Here is a 23,078-nt window from a genome sequence, read left to right as displayed (position 1 = left end):
GCCGTGAGTACGGTTGCTACATGTTTTAGGATTTGAAAAGCAGCCTAATCAGGAGCAAATTTCGGAGATTACTTAGTCCTCAGTTAGTTGACAATACAGCTGGAGCAGACTCGGGCCACAATCAGGAGACAGCAAATAAAAACTGCATTATTGAGAACACGGCTCCCAAGTTTATCTTGCATATTTTGCATATACCTGTTTATTTGAGACTGTCTTCCTTGTTACAAGTTTGAAGATTCACAAGAGCCAGCTTTGGGGAAATAATCATTATTAGAGTAAAACCTTGGGCTCAAAAGGAAGGGGGTAGGGCACCAATAGGCATTTGGCAATCATTTTTTGTTTGCTCTGCTTTTCAGGTCCGATAGAAACTCCCTATATCTGGGGCATGAAAAGTTGTTTTTAATATTTGTATATATATTTTTTAAATCCAGAAATCCTTTACCCACTGATGAAGACCTGTATGGTTGAAACATGTTTGGGTATTTTTGTTTGAAGTTTGGTGTGGACTATTCTGTATACATTTTAAATGTATGTATTTGCTTTAAGATTAAAATATTTTCTACTAATATTTATTTATTTATTTTTATTTATTTATTACATTTTTATACCGCCCAATAGCTGAAGCTCTTTGGGCGGTTCACAAAAATTAAAACCATAGTAAAACAACCAACAGGTTAAAAGCACAAATACAAAAAATACAGTATAAAAAGCACAACCAGGATAAAAATATGATTTTATTGTAATATGTGTAGTTATACCTAAATTTGATGTATTGTTTGTATCAGTTTTCTTAAACTTACTTTGTTTTCAGGTTTGGTTTTGGTTTAAGATAGCACTTTTTCACATTTCTATCCTTCCAGGTCCAGGAGATGTTGGCCAGAGCACCCACAGATTTCCATGAGGCAGAGAAGGCTCCACCGGGCATCTCACAGAGGTCGCTGGACGGGTGGATCTTGCAGGAGGGTGACGGAGGACCCTCCTCACTGGGTAAGGATTAGTGGACGTATTTCCCCATGTTTTCCCTCCCTCAATTACGATTGAGGTGCATGAGCTGCTTTAACATCCTCCTTGGGCCTGATTTTGCTGGGGGAGAGAGACCCTTTTTCACTAGATACTCAAAAAGGAAATGTTGTTTAGTATTGTGGTTTGAGTGTGTAAGACCCACTCTGGCCCGTTTGCCAGAGTGGGTCTTACACACTCAACAACTAAGGTCCTCCTCCCTGCGCCTACTCAGAGGGAAGATCAGAGGATGACAACAAGGGAGAGGCCTTCTCTGTGGTGGCCCCCCAATGAAGTTCATTTGGCAGTAACATTGTTATTTTTTCGGTGCCAGATCAAGCAATATGTAATCAGCAAGATGTAATTAGCCTGGGTTTGTTTTTTTAGGGTCATAGTAGTTTTAAATGTATGTGTATATTGTATGTCTTCATGGTTTTTAATATTTGTATATTGATTTTAAGTGTTTTTATCTTAAATTAACTGCCCAGAGAGCTTTGGTTAGGGGATGGTAAACAAATGCAATAAATAAATAAAAAAACAAACAGATTCCATTACAACAATGAAAATGGGAATAGTTAAGAATGTCAACTTACCTTCTCACCTTCCCTCCTTCTTTGCCATCCTCACAGGGAACAGAAACAACTGCAGAGAAACTGAACTGATCCTGGGGGATCCTTCTAGGCCTCCTCCGCTTGGTGGTGGAGTGGAAGCAGTTTCTGCACAGCCTGGGCAGGTAGGGGAGTCCTGGGTGCTTCTGTCCCCTGCACGTCTCTTTGGTCCTGGAAGAACCTGCCCCTTTAGCCTTTGCTCTTCTCCCAAATGGCTGCTAGGAAGGCCTTGAATGTCACTCATGAAGCTCTGGCATTCAGAAGGAGGACCTCACCATCCTTGTCTTCATGGATTGCAAGGTTATGTGTAAGGAGAACCTCAATCCTTCTCGCTTTCAGGTTCCAGTGACCTTTGAGGAGGTGGCCATGCATTTCTCGGAGGAGGAGTGGGCTCTGCTGGATCCAGGCCAAAGGACTCTGTACATGGAAGTCATGGAGGAGAATTGTGATATCCTGGCCTCTCTGGGTAAGGAATGGGATTCCTCTGGATAAGGCTCCCTCTTTGCCTTCTTGACAGATCCTGGAATGTGGAATTTCAGCTCTTCTTTCTTTGTGTCAGTGCATAATACAAATGTCATTGAGGACAACAGTGCCTGGTCCTTGTTCCTGGGATACTCTAGTCCAGAGAAAGCTCACCAGGTGATGTACATAAAGCCATAAAGGTGTAGATATACATATCCCATCCAACCTTTACCTGCTGCCCTTCTTATAGTCGCTGTGAGGTTTGGATGTTGTTTTGATTCTGGAAACAGCAGGATGTCTCTCTAGTTGGGGTTTCCCATCTCTAAGAAGTGGCCGAGACCTCTACTCTTGGCATCTGATCGGCGATTGCCTTATTAATATGAATGCAGAGCAAGGTTCAAATAGGGTCCAGTAGCAGAATTCTTATTGTTGTTCCAAACGGCATAATTCCACCTCAGCTGACTTCCCTTGTGCAGACCTTACAGGATCCGGCCATCCATCTTTTGACATTTTTAAGACTGTTTTGAACCTTTGCATGTTACCCTTGTGTTGAAGGGACTCCACTGGCTGCCTGTTTGCTACTCCGCCAAATTTAAAGTTATTCCTGGTATCTAAAGAACTTGGGAGCTGGTTAGTTGAGGATCTGCCTTCTCCCCTAAAGACCCATTCAGGTGGTGCCACGTGGCTTTGAGGTTTCTTCTGGGATTGCCCATTTTGTGGAACAATCTTATCCCCTGAGATGAGACAGGCACCGACAATTGTGTTTTATATGCATGTTGAAGGCACGTCTGGTCCTGGACAGATCTGGTCCCGCCCTCAGTATTTGAGTCTTCTCACATTCTTCCCAGCCCTTGTGAGGTGCAACCCATCCCTTGCCATCAGTCCATCTTCCAAGAAGCGTAGCCCATGGTCCCAGAATCCAAATTTCTCATGTCAACACCACCCTCGTAGTCAGTTGTTCACCCAGAGTGTTTTCTTTCCCTTTCTATTCCTCTTCCAAATACTGGAGGGAGAAATGAGAACACTATCTGGGCCCCAAACCCCTTTCCTTCCCAATGCTCCAAAGTCTGATTTGATTTCTTTGTAGCTCCACTTGGCGCTGTCATTTTTCCCATGAGGATGAGAAGAAAAGGGTACGTGGCAGTTGAACCTCTGAATGTTACCATGTGTTGAAGGGACTCCCCTGGTTGTCTGATTGCTACGGGGCCTCATTCAAGGATGTAGCTCGTATATAAAGCCCTAAGCTGGTTAGCTGAGAATCTGTCTTCTCCCCTTTTGACCCATTCAGTTCTTGAGATCATCTGGTGCCATGTGCCTTTGAGTTTTCCTCTGTGATGCCCATTCTGTGGAATAATCTTATCCCCTGAGATGAGACAGGCACCGACAATTGTGTTTTATATGCATGTTGAAGGCATGTCTGGTCTTGGACACTTGTGGTCCTGCCCCAGGATTTGAGTCTCCTCCTCCTCCTCCTCCGGTCCCAGCTCCGGATCGGTGCTCCATGTTTTCCCCCCGTAGACTTGCATTGAACATATTAAACACCTATAACTTTTTTAGTTTTCAAGTTAGAAACATCAAAATGGGCACCATGAGAGCTTCTAAATGTATCCAGATTTGTGCCCAGTTTGAAGGAAATCTGAGCATGCCCTGAATTTTGGGGAATATTTGAAATTAAACCTAAATCAGAATCTTCCTCTCAGGTAAAAATGAACACAGGGAACTTCAAGATAGAAAATTACTAAACGGGGTGAGCGTACAGACATTGCGTTGCCACGCTTGGGTCGCAATACTTCTAAACACATCATTTATTTCATGCCATGCACTAATTTCAAACTGCTATGATGTGTTGGTTTTTCAAGACACCCCCCCCACACACACACACACCTACACCTATGTCACAGTTCACACACTCCAGGGTATGTCCAGCCAATAATGGTAATATAACAATAAAAATACTAATCATCACAACAAGAGGAAGAATTAGAACAAAAACGCTGTCTGTCTTTATTACCAGGAAGGGAAAAGTGGACGTGCCCAGTGGGACAGTGTGGTCTGTGCCACCAGTCATTCGGCCGGTCCTGTCTAGGTACCTGCCTTTGAGAAGCAACATGACACATGAACTCGTGCACCTCATGGGCTTCTTTCTCATTGGTTCTGATGAACCCTTCAGGGCAGTGGGCACTGGGTACGTCCACATGCCGTACATCACATCATCCACTTGCACCAGCCTTGCAGTGCTGTGTTACCTATCTGCTATTTTACTTTGTATATTATTTAGGGTTGAGTGTGTGAGTTTGCTGGGGCTACTGCTTCACCAATCCGCTACAAACTGGAAAAAGTCTGAGCCAAAGACAAAGATATAAAAGTTACTAAGTATCCTGTTTTGCTTATTCCCCCGCCCCCCAAAATTGGTATTGGTATATTTTCACCCTGTTGGAATTGTTTGTAACTGTGCCTTTAAAATTTCCTTTTGTTAAATACACCAACCCATCCTGCACTCCTTTTCAAATTAGGCTAACTTGCCACGGGACCTTAATGAGCTGAAAGCAATGAAACAATTGGTTTGACACCAAAAATTCAAGAAGGAAAACACTCTGAAGACCTGACAAAACACAGATAAAAGCCCATTGATGGACTTATTCTGTGGCACTGATGGCTGCCAACCAATCTTACTTTGCAGCCATAATTGCATCTGCATAAAGTTGAACGTGTTACAGATATTATTTTAATGGTCTCCATGGAGGAGAGGAGAGTAAGGCATATTCAGAAGACAGCTCTGGACAGCTTGCTTTTCATTTTAAGATATAACTAGACATTGAAAATAACTATTAGGGTTGAAATCCCACTTTCCAGTTCCCAGTTAAATGATCAGCTAGGAGAAAACAGCAGATTTAAAGTGTATTTTATTTTTACAGTATTTTATGTTGTTCATTTATTCTCTGAGCTACTTTATATGAGTTATTCCATATAAATGAAAGCATTGTATAGCAGTCTAGTTCTCAGTTCTATTGATCATCAGGATATTTAATATGTTTGGAAGGATCTGCCTCACCAATGATTTTTTAAAATATTTCCTGTGAATCAAATCAGCAACTGTTGGTTTTGTTCCAAGATTTCAACACACTTTCTGTGTTTATACTTGCAGTTGATCACAGGGAGAGCAAGAAAATTGGCCTACAACAGAGAAGGAAATCTGAAACTGAAGAGAAGAGGGAACAGAAATCAATTTCTTTTGAACGATCAGACGTCTGTGAAACTTCAATACTAGAAGCAACAAGTAACAAGAACATTCATAAAAGGAAGACACAGAGGAAAAGCTCTCAGTACATAAAGACTCATAAGATTCATCTTAGCAAATATCAAAGATTTCAATACTTAGAGTGGGAAAAACAATTCAGTTTTAAAACACAACTTAAGTTGCCTCAAAGACTTCACACTGGCGAGAAGACCAATAAATGCTTAGAGTGCGGAAAGAGCTATGCTTACAGCACAAGCCTTAAGCAGCATCAAAGAATTCACACTGGGGAGAAGCCTTATAAATGCTTAGAGTGCAGAAAAGACTTTGCTTACAGCACAACACTTAAGCATCATCAAAGAATTCACACTGGGGAAAAGCCTTATAAATGCTTAGAGTGCGGAAAGGACTTTGCTCAGGGCAAAAACCTTAAGCAGCATCAAAAAATCCACACTGGGGAGAAGCCGTATAAATGCTTAGGGTGCGGAAAGAGCTTTTCTCGCAGCACAAACCTTAAGAAGCATCAAAGAATTCACACTGGGGAGAAGCCCTATAAATGCTTAGAGTGTGGAGAGAGCTTTGCTCGAGGCACACACCTTAAACAGCATCGAAAAATTCACACTGGGGAGAAGCCCTATAAATGCTTAGAGTGCGGGAAGAGCTTTGCTCGCAGCTCAAGCCTTAAGCAGCATCAAAGAATTCACACTGGGGAGAAGCCCTATAAATGCTTAGAGTGTGGGAAGAGCTTTGCTCAGAGCGCAAACTTTAAACGGCATCAAAGAATTCACACTGGAGAGAAGCTCTATAAATGCTCAGAGTGTGGAAAGTGCTTTGCTTGCAGCAGAAGCCTTAAGCTACATCAAAGAATTCACAATGCTTATTGTAGCATTTTTAGCATCATAGAATAGTAGAGTTGGAAGGGGCTTATAAGGCCATCGAGTCCAACCCCCTCCTCAATGCAGGAATCCACCCTAAAGCATACCTTACAGATGTTTGTCCAGCTGCCTCTTGAATGCCACTAGTGTGGGACAGCCCACAACGTTCCTAGGTAACTGGTTTCATTGTCGTACTGCTCTAGCAGGAAGTTTTCCCTGATGTCCAGCTGGAATCTGCCTTCCTGTAACTTGAGCCCATTATTTTGTGTCCTGCATCCTGGAATGATCGAGAAGAGATCCTGGCTCTCCTCTGTGTGACAACCTTTCCAGTCATTGAAGAGTGCTATCATATCTCCCCTCAATCTTGCCCAGTTCTTTCAGTCTTTCTTCATAGGGCTTTGTTTCCAGGCCCCTCATCAGCCTCTGAACATGCTCTAGCTTGTCTGCATCCTTCCTGAAGTGTGGTGCGCAGAACTGGGCGCAATACTCAATATGTGGCATAGCCAGAGCTGAATAGAGGGGAACCAGCACCTCATGCGATTTGGAAGCTGTACTTCTTTTAAAGCAGCTCAAAATAGCATTTGGTTTTTTTGCAGCCACATCACACTGTTGGCTCATATTCAGCTTGTCTACAACAATTCCAGGGGGACAGCACACCTGGCAAGTCCATGGGTCTTCATGACATACCTAGAATTCAATCCCACACAACAGGAAGTCTCCTACAACAACTACTCTTCTCTTCTTGGTCGACCGACTTTCTGAGTCTTGTTCACTGTTTCACGTTGTCTCTAATTCTTCCTCTGCAGACTGTTCTCCAGTCTCAGTGGTTGCTTAACTCTAATTGTCACACCGGTGTAGAATGCCTTCTAGTTCTTCTGCTCCTGTCACCCTTTTCCAGGGAGTTTTCTCTTCATTTGGCTTTCCTCACCTCAGCATTCTCCACTTCTGCTTCAGCTTGCTGTGGCTCTTCAATCTCTTGTGCTTCTTGTTACTGTTGCAGTTCCATCGTTCTAAGAACTCATCTTCTCTTATTCCTTGGAGAGTGGACACTCGCCGCTCAAGTCCTCTCACTTTCTTCCAATAGTGCCACCAGCTTGCACTTGTTGCAGGTGTATGCCATGTTGAGCTCAGGCAGGAACACAAACATTGCACACCCTTTGCAGGTCACCACCTCCAGGGACACCTTTCTGCCCCTATTGTCTACCGATTACAGCAGAATTGCCTGTGCTTTGTCCTGTCTTCTATGAAAATGCACAACAAGTAGACCTGAAGAAAATGCCTGGAAAGGCAAGTGTTCTTCAACAAATTAAAGTGCTTCAATGACAACTATCAATGTTAACAATATGGGATATGGGGGGGAGGGGGGATTTAGTGAAACAAAGAATTTTTGAATCAGCAAATATCACTATTAAATAATTATTATAAGTGGTGGAAAGACTGAAGAAAGTCCTACAAGAATTCATACATGAGGATCAAGGTGGCTTCTTACCCAAAAGACAGATTGGAGACAATGTATGTATGTATTTATTTATTTATTATTTATTTATTACATTTTTATACCGCCCAATAGCCGAAGCTTTCTGGGCAGTTCACAAAGAACCGTAAAACTGTGAGAACAGTTTTAAATGTTGTGGAATATCTGGAAAAAAACATTCAGAAAACCAGGCCACCTTGACTTTCGTGGTTGCAGCGAAAGTGTTTTACAACCTTAGTTGGAACTTTTTAATTAGAACCTAAGAAGAACTGGACTTTGGAGTAAATTTCACAAAGTGGGTGAAATCCATCCATAGCTCTCAAAAAACACAAATAATGATTAACGTAGATGTGTCGAAATCACGTGAAATACAAAGAGGGACAAGACAGGGCTGCCCACTGTCACCGCTACTGTTTATTTTAGTGTTGGAATTGCTGGATTCAGATATAAGACAAGCTGAGAGAATTGGAGGAGTAAAGATAAAAAAAAGATAGACATATAAGTTGAGGGCATTTGCGGATGATTTGGTCTTGACTCTGGAAGATCCTTTAAAGGGTATCAAAATTTTGATAGAAAAGACCGGTTTTCAAATTGAAAAAAAGGTAAAATATTTGGGAATTGTTTTGACAAACATGAATTGGATGTTATTTCATAATAATTATGTTAAGGTTTGGAATGAAGTTGCAAGATGGGAAAAGGTTCAACTGTCACTTTGGGGGAGAATTGCAAGAATTAAAATGAATGTTTTGCCAAGAATGTTATTTTTGTTTCCAGCAATACCTGTTGTAACATTGGATTTACCATTTGAGCAGTGACATACAGAGAGAGATCTACGTTTATACAGCAATAAAAAAACCAAGCGTTAAAATTAAAATATCGCAGGGTGCAAAAGAAAGAGGAGGGCTGGGCCTACCAGACCTCAAAGTGTATTTCTCGGACTGCTGTTTGATGTGGATGAAAGATTGGGTGTTGCTGAGAAATAGGAGACTGTTGGAACTGGAAGGACACGAATTGAGATTTGGATGGCATGGCTATTTGTGGTATGATAAAGCCAAGGTGAATGTAGAATTTAATAATCATAATGTAAGACATGCTGTTTTAAGAATATGTAACAAATATAAACCAAGATTCTGTCAGAAAATACCACTTTGAGTATTGGCCCTGGGGGCTATTCATAGAAGCGAATTGACAAGTATGCCTAAATGGTTGACATATAATGATGTATTAGAAATGTCACAAGATGAATATAAGTTAAAATCAAGGGAGGAACTGCTGAAAGAAGGTCATACGTGTTGGGTTATTGTGCCAGAACTTTTCTCCCTCTGGAACTCTGTTTGTGCTCAGAAACAAACACACATCACGCAGGTCTTACACAGCAGAGCTGGTTTATTTCCTTCAGGCTTCTGTGCAGTTCAGTTCAGATCAGCACAATGAGGCATACACAGAGAGCAGTGATCATAGAGCAGTGATCAGTAAGCAGTGATCAGTAAGCAGTGATCAGTTCCATTTTACACAAGTGAGAAACTATATACACATCTTACACAATTCTTATCTACATTACATACAGCTGTGATGAGGCTAACTTAGAATCTTGGCAAGGTTCCCAGAACAGCCTCTATCTCAAGGTAATTGCCCACAGATAGACTTTCTCTGTTTAACCCTGAGATAGCCATACACACACAATTTTAATGACAAAGCAAGTATTTCTTTTCATATACTTAACAGTCCTCCTCTTGCGCATGTTGTTTAAATTGTGTTACAATCTGAGACCCAGCTTTAAAAGCATCTCTTTGTGTTTTACCATTGATACTGGTTTTGTGAATAAATCAGCCAACATCATTTCAGATGGACAATATTCAAGCTTAATCCAGCCCTTCTGAATTATATCTTTCACATGAGAATAACGAACATCCACATGTTTAGTTCTTGGTTTACACTTTTCAGATGTAGCCATACTAATACATGCCTGATTATCCTCAAATATGGTTACTGGTGTCTCAATTTCCAACCTTAGATCAGCAAATAATTGTTTATACCACTCAATCTCATTACAAGCCAGAGATAAGCTGATATATTCTGCTTCTGCACTAGAGGTTGCTACACAATTTTGTTTTCTTGTATACCAATCAATCAAGGATTGATTGTAAAAGAATGCTGCTCCACTGGTAGACTTTCTATCAATTGCGTTAGCCCAGTCAGCATCTGCATAAACACAGAAGTTTCCATCTTTGTGTGTAGATATTTCCAATTTGTAATTGATTGTACCTTTTAAATATCTCAATACACGTTTTACAGCTGTCCAATCAGTTACAGAAGGTTTTGTCATTTTTCTGCTTAAAAGATTTACAGCAAATGTAATATCTGGTCTACTTAGGTTTGCTAGATAAAGTAAACTTCCAATCACACTCTGATATTTCTGTATGTCTTCCATTTCAGTACTGTCTGTCTGATTTTGAAAATCAGTGACCATAGGAGTGGCAACAATTTTACAATTCTCCATGCTGTGTTCTTCCAGCAATTTTTTAATTTTGCCACTTTGTTCAATCAGAAATGACCCTGTGTTAGAATCTTTTGAAATTTGCATTCCCAAATAACTTTTCACTGAACCAAGGTCTTTTAACTCAAAATGTCTTTGCAGCTGGTTTACAAATGTGTTTTTCTGTTCTTCTTCATTAAAAACCAGTAACAAATCATCTACATAAATCAGCAAATACACTACATTTGAACCATCCTGTTTTGTGTACAAACAATGATCAGCTTTGCTTTGTTTAAAACCCATTTTGATCAATACATTGTCCAGTTTCTTATTCCAACACCTTGCTGCTTGCCTCAAACCATATATGGATTTTTTCAATTTACAAACTAACCCTGGATTTTTAACAAAACCTTTTGGTTGAGTCATGTAAATTTCCTCTGTTAAATCTCCATATAAGAAAGCTGTTTTGATGTCAAAATGAAATACATTCAATTGTTTTTCTGCTGCAATTTTTAACAAAAGTTTTACACTTGAGTATTTTGTTGTAGGTGCATAAACTTCTTCAAAATCTATTAGATATTTTTGAGCAAATCCTCTTGCTACCAATCTTGCTCTGTAACGTTCCACCTGTCCTTTCTCATTTTGTTTTACTTTGAATACCCATTTACAGGTAATGGCTTTGCGACCTTCAGGTAAAGGTACTAGCTCCCACGTTTCATTTTTTTCCATTGCTCTGATTTCCTCTGACATTGCTTCATGCCAGCCCTGAGCTTCTGTAGGTTCCATTTCCTGAATCGTCTTGGCATAGTTACAGGCATAGTTTCCTCCTCTACAGTTTCTTCCCCCTCCCTCTCTTGCTGAGATTGTTCAGGAATTTCTTCTGTTTCTACAGCTTTCTGTTCTACAGGCAAACTTACATACTGTTTTGTTTCCTGCATTTGTTCATGAAAAACTACATCTCTGCTCACAATTACACTTTTGTGATATGGAGACCATAAACGATAGCCTTTTGTTTGTGTATCATATCCCAACAGTTTACATTCCAAACCTCTTTGAGCTAGCTTTCCTGGTCTGTTTTCTTTCTGAACATGAGCAAAACATTTACTTCCAAAAACCCTTATATGTGACACTCTAGGTTTTCTTTTGTAAAACATTTCATATGGAGTTTTTTCATGTACAGAGTGGTAAAGCCTGTTTAACAAATAATTTGAGGTGGACAAAGCTTCTGCCCAGAACAGGTTAGACAATCCTGACTCTTTCAATAGAGCTCTTAACATGTTCTGCAAGGTTCTGTTTTTCCTTTCTGCAACTCCATTTTGAAATGGTGAATATGGAGCAGTAAGGTCATGTTGTATACCCTCATCACTGAGGAATTTTTTAAATTGGTTGCTAAGAAATTCACCTCCCCGGTCCGTTCTTAGATTAGCTATAGGTTCTTTAAATCTATTTTTACTCCACTTAACAAACGCTTTAAACTTTCCAAAAGTTTCACTCTTCTGTTTTAACACATATACAAATCCAAATCTACTGTAATCGTCAACAATAGACAAGAAAAATCTGTTTCCTCCTTGACTTGTCTCAAAAGGACCTGCAAGATCTGCATGAATTAATTCAAAAATTCTTTTTGTTGTTCTCTCACTATGTTTTGGAATGTTTGACTTATGACACTTGGTTTCACTGCATACATTACATTCTACATAGTTAGAACATGGTTTGATTTTCACCCCTTCACACAATTCTGGAATCTTAGAAATTGTTTTATAGTTAGCATGACCAAACCTTTTATGAGTTAAATGGATACACTCTTGGTGTGGTTTGCAATTGGCTATTGTTTTTGTTGTGACTTTGCTGGCTACAACTTCATTTTCTGTACAAGTATTAATCACATACAAAGATTCTTTCATTATTCCCTGCACACACACCTTGTTTCCCTGTTTTATAGTACAATTTTCTTCAGTAAAACAAACCTCATACCCCATTTCTGTTAACTGAAACACACTTAGAAGGTTTGTTTCTAATTCTGGTACATATAAAACACTTTGTAGTTCAACTCCCAGACAATCAAAATATACATTACCCACACCACAAATCTGGATTTTTGTTCCATTTGCAAGGGTAACACACTTTTGCTCTGAAGTAGAAGTTTCCAAGGTTACAAATGAAAGTTTGTCTTTTGCCATACTTATTGAAGCCCCAGAGTCCAAAAACCAAGGATTCATTGTCTCTTTGACTCTTGCTAGAAGACACTTCTTTGTTGATTCAGCTTCATTCATGTTGTTTTCTTCTCTCCACTTTGCTGTTGACTGCTTTTTCTTGTTGTTGTTGCAATCCCGCCTTAAGTGTCCTGTGGAACCACAGTTAAAGCATTTCCTTGCCTTTAATGCAGCCACCACGTCAGAAGATTTATGGCTTTGTTGAAATTCAGCCACAGGAAGTTTAAGGCTCTGTTGTTTTGAAGCTTGTCTTCTTTCATAGGTTTCCAGTAGTTTTCCAGCTACATACTCGAGGGTTAAATTTTTCTCCTCTTGACTTTCCATCATGGTGACAACCGCGTCGTATGATGAATCAAGACTTGACAAAATCACATAGACTTGGTGTATAGTTGTAAACTCCATCCCTCGTGCCCTGAGTTGATTGAAGATTTCTCTCATGCTTTTCAAATGGTTTGACATAGACTCCCCTGGTTTCAGCTTCATTCCATACAGCTTCCGGGTTAGAATTATTTTACTGCCTGCTGTTTCTCTTTGATATACAGCTTGTAGCGCATTCCAGCACTCTTTTGATGTATTCAAAAACTGAATGAAGGAAATTTGAGAGTCTTCCACAGCTAATGCAATAACTGCCATTGCTTTTGCATCGTCCTTAAACCATTTAGCATTCTGTGGATCTGCTCTATCTGGTGGATCCTCTGTGACTACATACCACAGTTCAGCCTGAATCAGATACATTTGCATTTTGTAAGACCATAATGCATAGTTAGAGTCATTCAGCTTTTCCAACAATTGATGTAAACCAGACATATTAGCTCCTGCCATTTCCTCTGCTTTAGGAATTGGTATCTCACCGTCCTCCTGCTCAGAGTCCTCCTCAGAGTCAGCCGACTGAGATTTTTCCTCACTTTGCAGCACTGGCTTCAGCTTGATGTCTTCCTTCATCAACAGTTTTCTGTTTTAGCAGACTCCTGGTTCTGGTTCTGATACTGCAACGTTCCCACCAAGTTCTGGTTCTTCTGCCTGGGTTAGGCTGGCGTAGGCTGGTCTAGGCTGGACTGGGCCCATAACCTTTGTTGGGTTATTGTGCCAGAACTTTTCTCCCTCTGGAACTCTGTTTGTGCTCAGAAACAAACACACATCACGCAGGTCTTACACAGCAGAGCTGGTTTATTTCCTTCAGGCTTCTGTGCAGTTCAGTTCAGATCAGCACAATGAGGCATACACAGAGAGCAGTGATCATAGAGCAGTGATCAGTAAGCAGTGATCAGTAAGCAGTGATCAGTTCCATTTTACACAAGTGAGAAACTATATACACATCTTACACAATTCTTATCTACATTACATACAGCTGTGATGAGGCTAACTTAGAATCTTGGCAAGGTTCCCAGAACAGCCTCTATCTCAAGGTAATTGCCCACAGATAGACTTTCTCTGTTTAACCCTGAGATAGCCATACACACACAATTTTAATGACAAAGCAAGTATTTCTTTTCATATACTTAACAATACGTGTTTTGGTATGTACAAATTAGGGTTCCTTGTGCACAAGTCATGGAAAGGTTTAAAATAGACAAAAGAATGGTGGATTTGAGCAATCAAAATCTGAATTTGAAATGACATTATGTACAAAAGATGAACATGTTATCTCAAAGATATATAAACTTTTATTAAAGTATGAGACGGAGGATGAGCAGGTGAACATCTTTATGATAAAATGGGCTCAAAATTTAGATACAAGGTTTCAATGGAACAGTGGGAGAATATGGAGGGAAAGGTTTGAAATTTACATTATGTTCAAGACTTAAAGAGATTTTTTATAAGATGATGTACGGATGGTGTATGTCTCCTGTAAAGTTGGCTAAAATGTATGAGTGCCTCGGGAAACTGTTGGAAATTCGGAAGAGGAGGAGGAGGAACCTTTTATCATCTTTGGTAGACTTGTAAAAATGCCAAAGCATTCTTGATACAAATACACTCTTGAATTCAAAAAAATACTAAACACTAACACACAAATGAAACGGGAGCCTTCCTACTGGGACTAATGGATAAACAGCTGAAAGAGAAGGGGGACTTTATTGCTATATAAGACAACGGCAGCAAGAACGTTGTATGCACAAAAATGGGAGAATGAAACACCAACAACGAACGAATGGATGTTGAAGATGTTGGAGTTGGCAGAGATGGAAAAACTCACATCGATAAGCCTATGCGGCAGGGTCTTGCTATTTACTGTTTTACTCTGTACAGCACCATGTACACTGATGGTGCTATATAAATAAATAATAATAATAATAATACATCCACATTTATATCTGAATGGAAAGCTCTGATAGCATTTTTGCAAGAAACCGAGAGAAATGATGTATTTGTCTGTGGAGATATAGTTAAGATAGAAGAAAGAAATGAATGTGTTTATTGTGTTAAATGTAATGGAGGAAAAAAGAAAACATAGTTCACATTTCTGATATGAAGAAAGCTGAAAGTACACCTTAACCTTAGATGATTTTTTAATTGTACTTTTGTTTGAACTCTTTGTAATGTTCTTGTGGTATGGATGTCTGTGATGTTTGAAATAATTAAAAAATTATGCTAGGAAGATACGTCGTCTGTGCCTTTGGGCAAAAATAAATAGAAGGCTATAGTTTTTAAATGACTAATATATATAACGTGCCTGAGAGAACACAACTACCCAAATCACTAGTGAAGAGAGATGATTAACAAGAAACCCATTTATGGTTTGGGTAGTTGTGTGCTTTCCGGCACCTTATATATATTAGTCTGTGCCTTTGGGGACAGTACTGTACGGCTGCCACGGGGAAGAATTTATTAAATAGCGCCCGCCTTGCCTTGCCTCACTGGTCACCACCACTACCGCCACCTCGCCCCATGCTGCTGCTGTCACTACTGCTGCTGTAGCAGCCTCTCCCACATGGATTGTCCATCCTGGTGCAAATATTCCTCAGCCAGGCTAATGGCGAATGAGATCTGTGCACTTTCCCGAAGCCCAGAAAAACATGCAGCCTGCTCCCCTATGCCCCCCACGCTTTCCCCAGCGGTTTTATAATTAATTGAAAATCCCCCCCTCCCGGAGTCCCCCAGAGGGTATGAAAACCCAGAGATTCTGCGGGAAACCGGCCAGGTGGTTATCATAGCTGCACTGATAAGAACAGAATGTGTAGCACGCGACGAAAGTTTTGGCTGCAAAGTCCTTGCACTTTACCTTGAGAGACTCGTTGAGGGGAACAAATAATACTCATAGTCCTTAATCATCAGTATAGTTCTTTTACTGAGGCTTTCTTACCAGTGCGGCAGCGTCTTGCTATTTACTGTTTTACTCTGTACAGCACCATGTACATTGATGGTGCTATATAAATAAATAATAATAATAATAATAGTATAAACTGTCATTTACATGCATGGTCATCATAATCATCATCAACACGGATCTCCAAACACCTAATCACTTAATCATCAAAACATCAAACCTAACAAGATGACATTAAACACTGCATCTTAAATACATTTCACCACTAGTTATTGCAACATACTTAATTGTCCAATTATCCAATTCTCCTCTGTCCACGTCTGACACATAGACCACGTCCTCCATACTCCAGCTGCAATCTTGCCAAGTCCAAAAACATGATCACAAAGCTTTTAACCCTTTACAATCATTTAATCCTCTGTGGGTAAAATTTTACTCAAAACCCCTTCAATTTTATCTACAGAGATAAATACATTTTCATAACAATACAACTCTAACATTACATCCACATGTTACATCATTCCTAGCATGGTAACTAGTTCTCCGTGTTTCTGACTACCTAATGGCTTTGTAAATAAATCTGCTTAATTTTTGCTTGACTCCCAGTATTCTCTAGTGTGGGAGAGCCCACAACTTCCTTAGTTAACTGGGTCCATTATCGTACTGCTCAAACAAGTCAGGAAGTTTTTCCTGATGTCCAGACAGAATCTGGTTTTTTGTAACTTGAGCTCTTTTTCCGTGTCCTGCACTCGGATGATTGAGAAGATATCCAGGCCCTCCTCTGTGTGGCAAACTTTTAAATATTTGAAGAGTGCTATCATGTCTCCCCTCAATCTTCACTTCTCCAGGCTAAACATGCCCAGTTCTTTCAATCTCTCCTCCTAGAGCTTTGTCTCCAGACCCCTGATCATCCTCATGGCCCTCCTTTGAACACTCTCCAGCTTGTCTGCCTCCTTCTTGAAGTGTGGTGCCCAGAACTGGACGCAATACTCAAGATGTGGCGTAACCAGTGCTGAATAGAGGAGAACCTGTTCTTCACACAATTTGGAAGCTATACCACTATTAATGCATCCCAGAAAAGTATTTGCTTTTTTTGCAGCCACATCACACTGTTGGCTCATAATGAGCTTCTGATCTACAACAATTCCAAGATCCTTTTTGCTTCAAGTATCGCTGAGCCAAGTATCCTCTGTCTTGTAGCTATGCATTTGGTTTCTTTTTTCTGGGTGTAGAACTTGCCATTTATCCTTTTAGGGAAAAACTCCCCCAATTAGAAGGAAGGGAACAGGAAACAGACAAGTCCAGATGCAGTGACCATTTATTAACTACATGTGTAGGACAAATCTCACTCTTGACAGATCGAAAGCAAGATTCTCTACCCATCATCCACAACCAACATCTTTTATAACATTCCACATCCCTCCTGAATGAGCTCATGCTCATTCCTCCTCCCTACCCTTCTTGATTGCAGAGTTATACATTTCCCATAAACCAAAATATTTCTAACGGCTAAATAAAAACATGACATTGTGACACTGTGCTTTGTTTATCATAGAATCATAGAATAGCAGAGTTGGAAGGGGCCTACGAGGCCATCCAACCCCCTGCTCAATGCAGGAATCCACCCCAAAGCATCCTGGAATGATCGAGAAGAGATCCTGGCTGCATCCTTCTTGAAGTGTGGTGCGCAGAACTGGATGCAATACTCAAGATGTGGCCTAGCCAGGACCGCATAGAGGGGAACCAGTATCTCATGCGATTTGGAAGCTATACTTCTTTTAAAACAGCCCAAAATAGCATTTGCTTTTTTTGCAACCTCATCACACTGTTGGCTCATATTCAGCTTGTGATTTACAACAATTCCAAGATCCTTCTTGTTTGTAGTATTGCTGAGTCACACTCTTGTAAATGTGCATTGGGTTTCCTTTTCCTAGGTGTAGAATTTGGCATTTATCCCTATTAAATTTCATTCTATTGTTTACAGTCCAGCACTCCAGCCTATCAAGATCACTTTGAAGTTTGTTTCTGTCTTCCAGGGTATTATCCATCCCACCCAATTTTGTGTCATCTGCAAACTTGATAAGCGTTCCCTGCACCTCCTTCAACATTTAATAAAAATGTTGAAAAGCACTGGGCCCAGGACTGAGCCCTGTGGTACCCCACTCCTTACCTCCCCCCAGATTGAGAAGGTACCGTTGATAAGCATTCTTTGAGTCTGATTCTGTAGCCAACTATGTATCTACCTAATAGTTGCTCCATCTAGCCCACTTTTAGCTCTTTTGTTAAATCAGAATATCATGGGACACTTTGTCAAAAGCTTTGCTGACATCAAGATATATTACGTCCACAGCATTCTCACAGTCCACAAGGGAGGTTACCCAATCAAACAAAGAGATCAGATTAGTCTGACAGGATTTGTTCTTGGCAAATCCCATTTGCCTTCTAGTAATCATTGCATTGTTTTCAAAGTGCTTCCAGATTGACTTCTTTATAATCTGCTCCAGAATTTTCCCAGGGATGGATGTCAGACTGACTGGTCTGTCTTTTCCCAGGTTCCTCCTTTTTGCCCTGTTTGAAGAAGGGACAACGTTAACCTTCCTCCAGATATATGGCACCTCACCTGTCTTCCATGATATCACAAAGATAATTGACAATGGTTCTGAGAGTTCTTCCGCTAGCTCCTTCATTACTCTAGGATGCAGTTCATCGGGCCCTAGAGATTTGAACTCATTCAAGGAAATTAGGTGTTCTTTGACCATTTGTTTATCAATCTCAGACTGCAATCCTGCCCCCTGAAATTCTGCATCACTTTTCCCGGGGTGTGTGTGTGTCATAGACCCACTTTTGGGAGAAGACTGAGCCAAAGTAGGAATTGAGCACTTCAGCCTTTTCTTTGTCATCTGTTATCAATTACCCATCCTCATTAAGCAGTTGAACCACCATTTCTTTCCTGTGTGTTTTACTATTCACGTATCTGAAGAAAGACTTTTTATTACTTTTAGCATCCCATGCTAATCTCAGCTCTTTCTCAGGTTCAGCCTTCCTGGCGAGTCCATGGGTCTTCACGACATACCTGGGTTTCAATCCCACACAGCAAGAAGTCTCCCACAACAACTACTCTAATCTTCTTCTTGGTCGACCGACCTTCTGAGTCTTGTTCACTGCTGCGTGGTGTCTCCTGTAATTCTTCCTCTGCAGACTGTCCTCCAGTGGCATCATCCAGTAGCTGAAAGTGGTTGCTTAACTCTAATTGTTACACCAGTGTAGAATGCCTTCTAGTTCTTCTGCTCCTAACTGTCACCCTTTTCCAGGGAGTTTCCTCTTCATGTCGAGTTCAGGCAGGAACACGAACATTGCACACACTTTGCAGGTCACCAGTGCTAGAGACTCCTTTCTGCCCATATTGTCTACTGTTTAGAGGAGACTTGCCTGTGCTTTGTCCTATCTTCTCTGAAGGTGCACAACAAGAAGATCTGAGGAAAACACCTGGAAAGGCAAGTGTTCTTCAACAAATTAAAGTGCTTCAATGACAACTATCAACAGTATGGGATATGGGGGGGGGGTGAATTTTAGTGAACCAAAGAAATTTCGAATCACCAAATATCACTATTAAGGAATGATTATAAGTTATTCACAGCAACCTTGGCAGAAAGACTGAAGAAAGTCCTACAAAAATTCATTCATTAGGATCAAGGTGGCTTCTTACCCAAAAGACAGATGGGAGACAATGTTAGGATGGTTTTAAATGTTGTGGAATATCTGGTGAAATATTGTGGTTGAAGAGAAAGCATTTTACAACCTTAGTTGGATTTTTTTACTTAGAACCTTAGAAGAACTGGACTTCGGAGTAAATTTCATAAAGTGGGTGAAATCCATCCATAACTCTCAAAAATCACAAATAATGATTAATGGAGATGTGTCCAAACCATATGAAATACAAAGAGGGACAAGACAGGGCTGCCCACTGTCACCGCTACTGTTTATTTTAGTGTTGGAATTGCTGGTTTCAGATATAAGACAAGCTCAGAGAATTGGAGGAGTGAAGATTAAAAAAAGAGACATATAGGTTGAGGGCATTTGCGGATTATTTTAAGGGTATCGAAATTTTGATAGAAAAGGCAGGTTTTCAAATTGAAAAGAAGGTAACATGTTTGGGAATTGTTTTGACAAACATGAATTGTATGTTATTTCATAATAATTATGTGAAGGTAGAGATGTGCAGAGGGACACAAAAGGGAAATACGTCCCACTCACCCTTACCCAGTGAAGAGGGTCCTCCGTCATCCTCCTGCAAGATCCACCTGTCCAGCAGCCTGGGTGTGGTGTGTGATGGAGCCTTCTCTGCCTCAGGGAAATCTGTGGGCGCCTTGGCCAACATCTCCTGCACCTGGAGTAGGAGGGAGGATCCCAGACAGTGAAGAGGGATTAGGAAAGGAGAGAAATGGTTCAGGTGAAGGCCGACGGCAGCATTTCAAATATGTTTGCATTTCAGGGCTCCTACTAAAGTTGATCTACATTCCAAACCACACAGCACACTATGTTGTGTCTTTGTCCAGGGGCTAAGAGATCAGCCCTGGCATAAGCAAAGCACTTACACACTCTGAAAACCACCCAGGAGGAAAGACAGAACCTCCCAGACATTACCTGATGTCCAGAATCCTCTGCTGTAAACACAGCAGTTTTGTGTAAAAATGCTATTCCTGTCCTTTTGGGAAGACACTGCCACTGGTTGAAGAAGGATCCCCTCCTTCCCTAGAACTTCACAAACCCATTCATTTCTCCTGTGATCGTAAGAAGAGCCCTAAGAAGACCAGTTCTGGATCAGAACAAGGGTCCATCTAGTCCAGTATTCTCTCCCCACAGTGGCCCATCCGCTGTTGACCATGAACTCACAAGCAGGACATGAGTGCAACAGCACCCTCCTGCCCATGTTCACCACCATTGGAAATTGGGACATCCTTTCTTTAGAGGACTTTGGGGGGGAAAGTTGAGGTGAGTATTAACACAATCCCTTTTAGTCACCAGGACGAAATGCTCTCGCCTGCTCTTGGTCCTCTGCCTGGCTCAGGAGGAAGCCTTCTGCCAGGGCCACCATCTGGGAACTGGTCTCCACTCCACACTCTCTGACCCAGCTCTCCATCTCCGGGGGCAGGACAGCCAGGAACTGCTCCAGAACCACCAGGTTCAGCATCTCAGTTTTTGCGCTCCTTTCTGGCTTCAGCCACTGGCAGCAAAGGTGGTAGAGTTGGCTGGAAACTGCTCGGGGCCCTTCAGCCTCCTGGTAGCAGAATCCCCTGTAGCGCTGGAGCTCCACGTCTGAGCAAGTGTTGCTCCCAGGTTGGTGCTCTAGCAGTCTTCCTTCCCAGGGCTCTGCGCTGCTCCCTTCCTGGATGTTTCTTGCTTCAGGGCCAGCACAGTTTTGCTCTTCCATCTTTGGTCCCTTCTCCATCTCCACTCCCACCAGGACTCAAACTAGCTGCCAATTTCTCTCTTGAGGCAAGGACTGTCCCGTAGGAATTCAAATGGAGGCACTGCATGAGTTAGATATAGCTGTGGCCAACTTCATACCCAGGACCTGTCTACAACCCCAAAGGAACCAGGCTCCTCATTGAAAATGAGGTTCTGACTCTGTGCCAGTGGGAGAGAGAGAAGGTGTAACCAGAGCTGACTTAAGGCTATTACAAGATGGAAAATTGTGAAGGTTTATTTTAAAACCTAAGCAAGAAATCAGTGAACATTTTTTTTCAACTTGTTAAACAAATGAAACATACCACCCAGGAAGCCTTAAGATACGAATGTTTCTTAAGGAGCTGTACTAGAGTGACCAGATTTAAAAGAGGGCAGCTTTAACTGTTGTGATGAAGAGGGAATTTCACCAGGTTCTCCATATTATACAAATGACACCTGCTGAAATTCCCTTTTCTATGCAACTGCTAAAGATACAGGAGCCTTGTCCGCCTTTTCTCGGGGTCACCCTACTTGACCTCTCTCTTTTTAGAGCTTCTATTCGTGTTTAGAGTTCTGAAGGGCACCAGGTTGGGCAACGCTGTTCTGCAGCAAGGGCAGGCAGAAGGGCGGAGGGCTCCCACGCCGGAGGCTGCGTTACGCACTCAAAGGGGAAACAGCTGTGGATCCCACAAAGCCCCCAGGAGCAGATGGGGCGGCGATGCTGCTGGAGGGATAAAAGACCCCCATGGAAAAGCCCCTTTCCCAGGTCCGCGTCTCTGCCAGGAGCCTCTGCGGCTCTCTAGTGCTGCCTCCACCAAAGGGTTAAAGAGGCAGAGAGGGTGCTGGTCCTAGAGAGGCCCATGAAGAGCCAAGGCTGGATGAGGCCCCTCCCTTCCTGCCCCACACTTCCTCCCCCCCCATTGCAAAGGAGCCTGGGATTCTCTCCGTGCTCCTACGAGCCTCGTATTTCCGCTGCCTGCAGCCTCTTTTCCCCTGCAAAGGAGCAGGTGAGTGCAGATTGCAAGGGGGTCCGGGGGCGGGGGAGGGCGGAGCAATGAGCCCCCAGGGCAGGTTTGGGGCAGGGGGGGGTGGGAAGAGAGAGGGAGCGACCCCCAGGGGACTGACCCACTTGGGGCCCCTTCAAGACACCACCGCACCTCGTTCCCTCCCCATAACTAGGGGATCGCAGAAGGGAAGGCTGGAGAAAGGGGGGGTCTGGGAGGGACACAAGAGGAAAGGTGACAGGTGGGGAGGAGGAATGTCCCCCCTGTGGGCAAAAGGCTGCCCTGGTGTCCTGTTTGCATTGCATTTTTGTTTTGTTTCCCCTCCCCGATTTAAACCTAGTGAATAAGTAAAATTCACAAGTCACTTTGGTCACGAGGCCTTCGAAATACAACCTGGGGCGCTTTTGTTTATTAAGAAGGGAGCCTGCTGTTGGTTTTAGTTCGTCCCTCTTTGATGTATTAAGTGAGCCCGATATTCACGTCCTGAGAGTGGGGAGAAATCGGTGTTACTCTGGTGCAATTTTGCGGTTCAAGTGTTGGGAGCAGAGAAGGCTTAGAAGGGAGCCATGGGAGGGATTGGGAGAGAAACTCTGGCTCACCAGCAGACCTCTTATTTCCTGGAGGGCCGAAGGTTTTGCAGCCTGGAGCCTGAGATGGACTCAGTCCTGCTCTCAAAGGGTGAACAAGAGGCCTCCATGAGAAGAATTTGCCATGAGTGTTTTACTCCTCACGGCTAGGGGCTCCAAGTATCCAGAATGCTCCTTATATCCTGATGAGGCCGAATGTAACTTCAGCTGCCTAAAACCATGAAATTGTAGACCAGTAGTTCCCAAATTGGGCGGTACTGCCCCCTTGGGGTGGTGGGATTGCTTAGGGGGGCGTTAAGAGGCAAGGGGGTGGCAGAGGGGTGCTCGAGGTATTACATGCACACATGTATTAATACCATTTAAGAAGAGTCCTTTTAGCAGCGAATTGAAATGTTTCAAAAGCACCAAAATGCTAATCATAGAATAGCAGAG

General features: G+C 42.0%; 1 protein-coding gene across 1 annotated transcript in view; it reads left to right on the top strand.

Annotated features, from left to right (window-relative positions):
* Window positions 1–23,078, top strand: part of LOC134395770 (zinc finger protein 345-like) — a 38,974-nt gene that overhangs the window by 1,087 nt on the left and 14,809 nt on the right. Inside the window, exons 2-5 of the mRNA XM_063121931.1 lie at window positions 861–987; window positions 1,629–1,732; window positions 1,947–2,073; window positions 5,215–6,130. Coding sequence (XP_062978001.1) covers window positions 861–987; window positions 1,629–1,732; window positions 1,947–2,073; window positions 5,215–6,130 — 1,274 coding nt within the window. The remainder of the gene's footprint in view (window positions 1–860; window positions 988–1,628; window positions 1,733–1,946; window positions 2,074–5,214; window positions 6,131–23,078) is intronic.

The sequence above is a fragment of the Elgaria multicarinata genome, chromosome 3 (genome assembly GCF_023053635.1).
Source record: "Elgaria multicarinata webbii isolate HBS135686 ecotype San Diego chromosome 3, rElgMul1.1.pri, whole genome shotgun sequence".
Lineage (NCBI taxonomy): Eukaryota > Metazoa > Chordata > Lepidosauria > Squamata > Anguidae > Elgaria > Elgaria multicarinata.
This window is presented reverse-complemented; position numbering and strand designations above follow the sequence as displayed.